This window comes from Lepidochelys kempii, chromosome 6, assembly GCF_965140265.1.
Source record: "Lepidochelys kempii isolate rLepKem1 chromosome 6, rLepKem1.hap2, whole genome shotgun sequence".
Taxonomy (NCBI): Eukaryota; Metazoa; Chordata; order Testudines; family Cheloniidae; genus Lepidochelys; species Lepidochelys kempii.
In genome coordinates, this window is record NC_133261.1 from 53,122,156 (window position 1) to 53,132,655 (window position 10,500).

Sequence of the window (10,500 nt, forward strand, 5' to 3'; positions counted from 1 at the left end):
TTAATACATCTCTTCCAGATCTAAAATGATCCTTTCTACAGATGCTGGCACAAAGAAACAATTGTATCATGCAAAAAGTAGTGTAAATACTAATACAGAACAGGCTGAGCAGTGAAATTAGATCAGATTCTATTAAATCTTCTCTTCCTGTTAAATCAGATACTCCTCAAAGCACCAGTGCAGAAGCTCAGCACTTAAAAATACCTTGTTTTTATTTGATCTGTTTATAAAGGCCCTGATCCAGCAATGAGCCCAATGTGGGCACCAGGGTGACTTCACACAAGTGGGACAGCATCCAGAGATCTGGCCACAGTAATTTCATTGCAAGAGTGAAGTTAAAGGCCATAACTTTTTGTGTCCTGTAATTTTTACATAAATTGTTCCAATATTCTTTTTTCTTGAAGAACCAATAAATTCCCATAGCCCAGTATTCATGAGTGATAACAAACCAGTATGTGAATTCCTGCACTCCTCAGCTAATTCACCCAGAAAAAGCTGTGGATACAGCCCACTGGGCATAAGCAACTCACCAATAACAAACCAGTCTGTGTACACAGGATTGAGGGGCACAGGAAATCCTGTAAGATATCAAATGTCAGAGTGTTATGATCAGTGATGGGTTAAGCAATGGGTTTAATTATATAGGAATAGCTTGATTGACTAAACTGCAATAAATGGATTAAAGGTCCCTTCCAACTCTGATAGTCTATGAGTCTAAAGTGGTGCACAACCGAATACAGCTTCACTGTCATGCAGATTTTCCTGGTAGAGAAAATGTAGGCTGACTTGAATTTCATCCCATTAGTCTTGGTGGTTGTCCCCAATAATTCCTCTTCCTCCTTAGCATTTATATTCTTCAGATAATGGCATTGGGCAAACATTTGACAGTTTCTAAAAGCCACACCCCCAGTTCATAGAGAGATCCGGGCAAGGAATAAAATTGGCAGAAAAAGAAAACACTGATCCACAGGTGATTTTTGCATTGATCTGTGGGCGCCGGCACTAAGAATGGGGATTTCTGCGGGGAGAAGAGATGAGTGATGGATGCCACAGAGAGGGAAATACAGGATCATACAAGATGATCGGGGGTGCGGGTGAACGGACAGAGCCTCAGTGAGTTCATTAGTGCTGGGGGTTCCGCCTGAGCAGAATAATTTGCAGGATCAGACAAAACGAAGGATCTGCATGAACCCGACGGAATTCGTCATGTGCCTACCATGATTTCTGCTTGCGCATGGTCTCACTTTTCTGTCTTTGTTCTTTAGCTTCTGTGGTGGGGGAGAGGCAACGGTACCGCCCTGTGTTTGGAGAGCGCCTAGCGCTAAATGTAATCTAAGCAATGATTGCCATTAATAAAGGACGATAAGGAGCGGGAACTGAGGGAGTGTGTGTAGAAGGCAGGTGGGGGACCCCAGAAGTGCCCAACGGATACAGTAATATCCATTGGGTATAAAATAGTGATTTAATCAAACCGCCGGCATCCCCTCCACACTGTCACCAACGTGCGTTAGGGGATGAAGTGCTAAGAACTGGACTTGAAGCAAAATCCCGCATCCATCCAGCTGCCCCTGAACGCGGCGGGATTGAAATCTGAACCTGGCCCCACATTTTGCAAGTGCACCCCCCCCCCCCCCGCCCGCAACTATCTAGTAAACTAGATCAGATCCGGTGCCCTACCCCGCCCCCCTCCTCAGCCTTTGGGGCGTCTGGAATTTAGGCATGAATTTAGCAGCTTGACCCCCCCTCTCTCCTGTGCCCAAAGGTGCAGCATCCTTGGTGCTTCCCGGGGAGGGAAGGGGCGTGGGGGGGACGGTGTTGGTGATCTGCAGAGAGGTGCCGGTTTCCTCCCTACGCTGCGGTGGATGCTACAGCTACCAGTGGCCGCGGTGGCTCAGCGCTCTGTGTGGCTGGCCGGGATCGCCTCCTTCCCCGGTGCCCCCTGCGGGCAACTCCACCCCAAGCCTGGGTCCACCCGAGCTCAGGCATCGCCGCTTTAAGCGGAGGACCATGCTGGGCGCTGGGGGGGGGGTCCCCGCACCGCCCCTCGCTTCCCCACGTGGTCTCGGTCGGTGCCTGTGAATTTCAATCGCTGGAGGGTCGCTCTTGGTGCAGACACCGGGCGAAGCTGCCGGCGGAGCGGCCGGTCCGGAGCTGAGATCCCGACACCCCCTAGCCGGCCCCAGGCTACCACCTCCGCCCGCCCAGCTGCCGCGTCTCAGCCCGGGGCTGGAGGGTCCGGCGCCCCGCGCGGCGATGAATGAGCGGCGCCCGGAGCCGGGGAGCGGCGGGGCTGCACCGCCGCCAGGTCCCGGAGCAGCCGAGTGAAGCGGCGGCGGGAGGATGAAGCGGCCGGGCCGGGCCGGGCTGGGCTCGCTGGCCGCGCTCTGGCTCCTGGTGCTGGGCTCGCTGCTGGGGCTCTGGACCGGCTTGCAGCGGGAGCAGGCGGCGGAGCAGGAGCGGCGCTTCCCCGCGGGGACAGCCGGCCGGAGGCAGCCCCAGGAGCAGCGGGGCTGGGGGCGCGGCGGCACGGGAGATTCGGCTCCCGACAGCCGCTCGGCGGGGCAGGGCGAGTCCCGCGGCGCCCAGAAAACTTTCCGAGCGCTGCTCACGCTGCCGGCCGCCGGGGACAGGGGCGAGCCCCTGGAGGGGCAGAAGCAGCCCGCGGAGCCCCGCGAGGGGCCCGGACAAAGCTCGCAGCCGGAGCCCCGGCCGGGGCAGAACTTGGAGCCTGGTTCCAGGGAGCCGCCGGCCCGGGAGGCTCCCGCGGACCCCGCCTCCGCGGTGCAAGGGGGCATCTTCTGGAGCCAGGCGCTGGAGCAGCAGGTGCCCCCGGGCTTCGACCCCGAGCAGGCGGCCTCGTGGTTGGAGACTGCCCGAGCGGCTCGCGTGGCCTCTCTGGAGCGGGGCGGGTGCGGCCGCAGCTCCAACCGGCTGGCCCGGCTGTCGGACGGGAGTCGCGCCTGCGTCCGCTACGGCATCAACCCGGAGCAGATCCAGGGCGAGGCGCTCTCCTACCAGCTGGCCGAGCTGCTGGGCATCCGGCAGCGCCTTCCGCCCATGGCCCTGGCCCTGGTGGAAGCCCGCGGCAGGCAGTGGGGGCAGGTGCGGGACGAGCTGCGGGGCTCGCACTGGGCCGAGGGGGCGGTGGTCAGCCTCACCCAGTGGGTGGACAACTTGACCGACGTGGTGGCCCCCGCGCCCTGGAGATCCGAGGCGGGGTCGGGCAGGAGACTGCAGCCTCTGGCGGCTGGGGAGCTGGGCGGCCTCACCCAGTCCCAGCTGGTGGAGCTGGTGCAGTGGACCGACCTGATCCTCTTTGACTATCTGACGGCCAACTTTGACCGGCTGGTCAGCAACCTCTTCAGCCTGCAGTGGGACCCCAGGGTGATGCACCGGGCCACCAGCAACCTACACCGGGCACCCAACGGGGGCCTCGTCTTCATAGACAACGAGGCGGGCCTGGTGCACGGCTACCGGCTCCTCTCCATGTGGGACAAGTACAACGAGCCCTTGCTCCGCTCCGTGTGCATCTTCCGGGAGGCCACTGCCCAGCGGGTGCGGGAGCTGCACCGCCTGCAGAACGCAGCCTCCGAGCTGCTGAGACTCTACCGGACTCACGAACCCCTCTCCGGCCGGCTGGGCTTCCTGTCCGAGCAGCAGGCGCAGCTGCTGCAGGGCAGGATAGACTTTGTTCACAAGCACATTTTGCACTGCAAAGCCATGGCCACTTCACTGTGATCAGTTTGTCTCTACTGTCTTGTATTTATGTAACCCGAGGGTGAGGAGTGGGTTTTCCCTACTAACCTTTTTGCAGTTGTAACATTTTCTGGGATTCTCTAAATAGGAGACTGAAATAATTCATTCAGGAACCAGTTTCCTCATGGGAAGGAGGTGTAGGCTAGTGGGCTGAGTACAAGACTGGGACCTCCTGGTGGTGGTTGTGTAAAGGGCCCAGCTTCCTCATCTCTGGCTGCTGGAGCCTTTTTAATGGTCCATTCAGTTGGGTGCTTAAAGGACTAGTCCTGAGAGACACTGGAGTCCCCTCTGCTCTCCTTTGACCTTAAAGGACTAGTCCTGAGAGACACTGGAGTCCCCTCTGCTCTCCTTTGACCTTAAAGGACTAGTCCTGTGAGACACTGGAGTCCCTTCTGCTCTCCTTTGACCTCACAGGGAGTCAAATCTACTCAGCTACTTAGGAGAGGCACTGGGAATAGGACTGGGCTCTCTACATGGCTTTAGATGCCTCAATTTAGTTTGAATATTCTCTGCCCCATGAATTACTGTTGTTGGCCTCTGGGAAGGGACCCTAAAACATCTGTCTCTGCTCACTGCATCTGTGAAGCGTGGGTGATAATACTTACCTGCCTGCCTGGCAGGGCTTTTGTGAGGAGTAATTAGTTAATGTTTCTAAAGCGTTCTGAAGTTGAAAAGTGCTATCAGTATTATTATCTCTCTTTGTATTAGTTCCACACTGGGTCTCTTTCCAGAGTTTAAAAAAAAATCATGTCTCTTAAGTATTTCCCTTAACTCACTCAGTACAACTGCCCACTTAAAAGACAGTGTACAAAACTATTGTCCTTAACTGGCTGGTATCAACTACCTTTCTTCTAATGGAGGCAGGCAGGTACATTTATGGATTTTCTTGTTATGACCATTTATTTTTTTAAAACCTGACATTCATAAACTAAAAACTGATTGTACAGTACAGGAGCCCTTGACTAGCAAAACTGCCGTATCCATGGAGGCTCTTTTCCTATTGGTGTCTCTATCCAGAATGGATCTATTAACTGTTTGTTAATCTTGTCAATGAAAAGTATATAGAGAGTAATATTCCAGTAGTTTGTCATCTTTGTTGTCAGAAGCATCTGGTTAATCTGATGGGGTTATAAGTGTCTGTTATTTCTAATCACTGTCATTTGGTTTGAATGCTAAAATAACTGACTAATGGGTGAAAAGAAATTATCCCAGGGTTTTAAATATTGTTATTGTACTAAGACTTTGGACACATTAGTCAATTGGGGGGAAATCAGTTTCATGCACTTTACTTTGACTTTTTATTTTTTATAAGAAGACTTTTATTTTACAAAATCTGCCTTTTCTGTACATTATATATGTTCATAAGTTCTTCTGTAACATACAAAAGAAACTGATATTTCAGTAAAAGGGTCTTAATGTTTTACCTCTTTGTTCCAAATACTTGGTTTAAATTTAAAAAGAACACTTCATCTTCAGGTTTTTTCCAAAGAAAAATAGAGCTCAATAAACTAGCACTACTCCTGATTTACAGCAGGTTAGGAAAGAGAAGAATCAGGCCTTCCAACTTTCTTTTTTCTTCCTTTCCTAAAACCGATTTACTTATTTTAGTGCAAGTTGGCATGTGAACATTCGTATTTTGGAATAACAGTTCCTGTTCTGAGCCTTAATTAAATGGATTTTAGTGACTTTTATTCTGAAATGTGTTCACCCCCAGTCTTCCTCTGAAATAACTAAATCAGTTTCTTTACATTAACTTGCTTGAGTCAGTGCAACTATGTTGTAGACAACCTCATCATATGTTCAGATAGTGCGCCAACCTGTTACTGCAAGCTCAAGCGCTCCTTTAACAAAAGCATCCTCTCTGGTGTCAGCCCACTTTCTATCTATACTAGTTTTCTATCTTTTGTGTTTGACTTTATTCATCCTGTATTCACAATTAGGGACCAACACCAATCATGGCACCAGAAAACTTGTCCAACAAACAATATAATTTAGAAAATTTCCATTGCACTGAGTGTCATAAATTTCTTGGGATTGGGTGTACAAACTAAAAGAAAAATCATACAACTGTCAGTTGGGTTTGTTTGTTTGTTTGTTTGTTTATACCAAAAAACAACTTGTAACAGCATTACTGATACAATAATAGACAGTCAAGACACAAAGTAAAGGCCAAAGTTGGGGCTGGGAATCAGACAAATTAAACCCCAGATACAAACTGTGATGCGATCAAACAGGAATACAACCTCTTCCACATCTGGACAGGCACATCTTGGTTGATTCAATGCTTCAGTGTGCTGAATGGTAGCCAGATAAGTGGGTGCTTTCACCGTTATTTGGAGCATTGAATCCCCCATGAATTCAATGAGTACTGCATATGCGCACATTTATACTAGGAGATGGTGTCTCATATCTGTTAATAATAATTCATGCAGGCTAAACCCCACAGCTGAACAGGTTTCTTTGACAGTTTATTCTTTTAATTTTTGTAAGGACAAGAAAATAGGTTCACAAACACATGAATAAACTTGGTACAGTTACAATGTGTAGTGCTCTTTACCAAGTATATTTTTTAAATCTTACAGCTGCCCCAACAGTAGCTTCCACTCAACTGCTTTAACTGACAAGTCTCTTTATTTAACTTGTATTTATAGCTCTCAGCATTTATCTCTCAATACAATGCACAAAATCCCATGTGGCGTCCCTTTTCTATTTACATGACAATGTACAATTTAACTGTGTCATTCTTAATTCTTTAGCACTGTTTGTCAGCATTACTTTGTAGCTCACTCAGATGCAACGTTTCAGTTGTGTTCACCTAATGAAAATACATCTAAATAATAAACCACTGTCATAAATTTTAAACAGTGAAGAGCAAACTGCTGTGCCACAAATATCTAAGGTTTCATTTCTGTTTAGTAAGTATTTCTGTAAGTATCAGCACAACTTCAGTTTTGACTGCTAATGGGCAATATATCTTCTTTGCAACGTTTTTCAAACCAGACCCTAGATAATTACACCTTTCAAGAAGAAACATGATTTTCTATTTGATGATTGGTAACTATCTTAAGTTATATATAGGTTGCATGTTAGAAGATGGGGATAGTTACAGGCTAATGATGCTAGAGATAAATCTGCAAGCAACTGGAAGAAATGAGCTTATTCAATAAGGATATAGAAAACCAGCTTGATTGGATTATGACACTTTACTGTGTGCTTTATGTGCTTCAGGAAAATACTAAGAGCCTCAATGCATTTTATTTGTCTGAAGTAAGATCATCTGTCTCTGTGCTAGAAAAAGCTTTGAATTAGCATCAAATTAAGGAAGATTAAGGCTATGTTTAACTCTTCTGTTCAGTTTCTTTAAGGCAGAATAGTCACTTGTAAATTCTTGGTCTGCTACATTCTTTGCATTCCTTCTCAACTTTATATACTGTCTGATGTTTGACTGTCTCTAACCAGAACAAAGAGGTGAACAACTTTTAAACTTTTTGGTGCCCAGTTCTCTTCTCATTTACACCAGTTTAGCTCCTTTTTCTCCCATGGAGTTACTCCTGATTTTCACCAGTGACAGCAGCGACTCAGGCCCTTCTTGTTTTTGTTGAACAATGACCAGAAGACTTAACCAGGGAGTTTGAAATAATTTCTATGTGTAGCTAAATAATTATATGCCACTGGGCTTTTTGATTCTGATCATACACTGCTGTAGCTTAGAAATAATTTAACTGGATGTCAAAAGAATCACACTCGTGTAAATGAGTTTAGAATAAGGCCTGGGGATTTTAGGCCCTAGTTCAGCAAAACGCTTAAGCATGTACTTAACTTTGAGCACTTAGCAGTCCCACTGAAGTCAATGTAACTACTTGCATGCTTGTGGGCTTATTTGGTTTGCTGCACTGGGGCCTTAATCAACTGTCAATTGTTACATATAACTGGTAGGAAAAGGTAGTTTGAAAATACCTATTTTTCTGGCCAGTCACTGGCTATCCTAAATTTAGTAGCTGGTTTTCCGGTCATCAGAGCTGGATAGACCCCCCCACCCCCCTCACTACTGCCTGACAGCTGTGGCTCAGCTGTAGAAGATTTCAGAATGTGAAACGGACCTCCTTTAATCCCTTATCTCAGAACCCTCCTGTCTGATTATCTTCAGAATTCCTTCCCCCAAAGTCTCCTCTAACTGGAGTCTAAGGGTATGTCTACACTACGAAATTAGGTCGAATTTATAGAAGTCGGTTTTTTAGAAATCGGTTTTATATATTCGAGTGTGTGTGTCCCCACAGAAAATGCTCTAAGTGCATTAACTCGGCGGAGCGCTTCCACAGTACCGAGGCAAGCGTCGACTTCCGGAGCGTTGCACTGTGGGTAGCTATCCCACAGTTCCCACAGTCTCCGCTGCCCATTGGAATTCTGGGTTGAGATCCCAATGCCTGATGGGGCTAAAACATTGTCGCGGGTGGTTCTGGGTACATATCGTCAGGCCCCCGTTCCCTCCCTCCCCCCGTGAAAGCAAGGGCAGACAATCATTTCGCGCCTTTTTTCCTGAGTAACCTGTGCAGACGCCATACCACGGCAAGCATGGAGCCCGCTCAGGTAACCGTCACCCTATGTCTCCTGGGTGCTGGCAGACGCGGTACGGCTTTGCTGCACAGTAGCAGCAACCCATTGCCTTCTGGCAGCAGACGGTGCAATACGACTGGTAGTCGTCCTCGTCGTGTCCGAGGTGCTCCTGGCCACGTCGGCTGGGAGCGCCTGGGCAGACATGGGCGCAGGGACTAAATTTGGAGTGACTTGACCAGGTCATTCTCTTTAGTCCTGCAGTCCTATTGAACCGTCTTATGGTGAGCGGGCAGGCGATACGGACTGCTAGCAGTCGTACTGTACCATCTTCTGCCAGGCAGGCAAGAGATGAGGATTGCTAGCAGTCGTATTGTACCATCTTATGCCAGGCAGGCAAGAGATGAAGATGGCTAGCAGTCGTACTGTACCATCTTCTGCCAAGCAGCCATGAGATGTGGATGGCATGCAGTCCTTCTGCACCGTCTGCTGCCAGCCAAAGATGTAAAAGATAGATGGAGTGGGTCAGAACAAGAAATAGACCAGATTTGTTTTGTACTCATTTGCCTCCTCCCCTGTCTAGATCACACTGCAGTCACTCACAGAGAAGGTGCAGCAAGGTAAATCTAGCCATGTATCAATCAGAGGCCAGGCTAACCTCCTTGTTCCAATAACAACGATAACTTAGGTGCACCATTTCTTATTGGAACCCTCCGTGCAGTCCTGCCTGAAATACTCCTTGATGTACAGGCACACCCTTTGTTGATTTTAGCTCCCTGAAGCCAACCCTGTAAGCCGTGTCATCAGTCGCCCCTCCCTCCATCAGAGCAACGGCAGACAATCGTTCCGTGCCTTTTTTCTGTGCGGATGCCATACCAAGGCAAGCATGGAGGCCGCTGAGCTCATTTTGGCAATTAGGAGCACATTAAACACCACACGCATTATCCAGCAGTATATGCAGCACCAGAACATGGCAACGCGATACCGGGTGAGGAGGCGACGTCAGCGCGGTCCCGTGAGTGATCAGGACATGGACACAGATTTCTCTGAAAGCATGGGCCCTGACAATGCATGCATCATGGTGCTAATGGGGCAGGTTCATGCTGTGGAACGCCGATTCTGGGCTCGGGAAACAAGCACAGACTGGTGGGACCGCATAGTGTTGCAGGTCTGGGATGATTCCCAGTGGCTGCGAAACTTTCGCATGCGTAAGGGCACTTTCATGGAACTTTGTGACTTGCTTTCCCCTGCCCTGAAGCGCATGAATACCAGGATGAGAGCAGCCCTCACAGTTGAGAAGCGAGTGGCGATAGCCCTGTGGAAGCTTGCAACGCCAGACAGCTACCGGTCAGTTGGGAATCAATTTGGAGTGGGCAAATCTACTGTGGGGGCTGCTGTTATGCAAGTAGCTCACGCAATCAAAGATCTGCTGATATCAAGGGTAGTGACCCTGGGAAATGTGCAGGTCATAGTGGATGGCTTTGCTGCAATGGGATTCCCTAACTGTGGTGGGGCTATAGACGGAACCCATATCCCTATCTTGGCACCGGAGCACCAAGCCGCCGAGTACATAAACCGCAAGGGGTACTTTTCGATAGTGCTGCAAGCTCTGGTGGATCACAAGGGACGTTTCACCAACATCAACGTGGGATGGCCGGGAAAGGTCCATGATGCTCGCATCTTCAGGAACTCTGGTCTGTTTCAAAAGCTGCAGGAAGGGACTTTATTCCCAGACCAGAAAATAACTGTTGGGGATGTTGAAATGCCTATATGTATTCTTGGGGACCCAGCCTACCCCTTAATGCCATGGCTCATGAAGCCGTACACAGGCAGCCTGGACAGTAGTCAGGAGCTGTTCAACTACAGGCTGAGCAAGTGCAGAATGGTGGTAGAATGTGCATTTGGACGTTTAAAGGCACGCTGGCGCAGTTTACTGACTCGCTTAGACCTCAGCGAAACCAATATTCCCACTGTTATTACTGCTTGCTGTGTGCTCCACAGTATCTGTGAGAGTAAGGGGGAGACGTTTATGGCGGGGTGGGAGGCTGAGGCAAATCGCCTAGCTGCTGGTTACGCGCAGCCAGACACCAGGGCGGTTAGAAGAGCACAGGAGGGTGCGGTACGCATCAGAGAAGCTTTGAAAACCAGTTTCATGACTGGCCAGGCTACGGTGTGAAAGTTCTGTTTGTTTCT

At 49.1% G+C, this 10,500-nt stretch overlaps 1 protein-coding gene across 1 annotated transcript; it reads left to right on the top strand.

The window, feature by feature from the left end:
- The first annotated feature begins 1,889 nt into the window (after positions 1-1,889).
- FJX1 (four-jointed box kinase 1) lies at positions 1,890-6,296 on the top strand. The gene has a single exon (XM_073347972.1). It carries the CDS (start codon positions 2,341-2,343, stop codon positions 3,736-3,738), a length of 1,398 nt encoding a protein of 465 aa, XP_073204073.1. The 5' UTR covers positions 1,890-2,340; the 3' UTR covers positions 3,739-6,296.
- The last annotated feature ends 4,204 nt before the right edge of the window (positions 6,297-10,500 follow it).

Bases quoted from the DNA above. Each gene is read 5' to 3' on its own strand.
- FJX1 (XM_073347972.1), top strand. From the start codon at position 2,341: ATGAAGCGGCCGGGCCGGGCCGGGCTGGGCTCGCTGGCCGCGCTCTGG.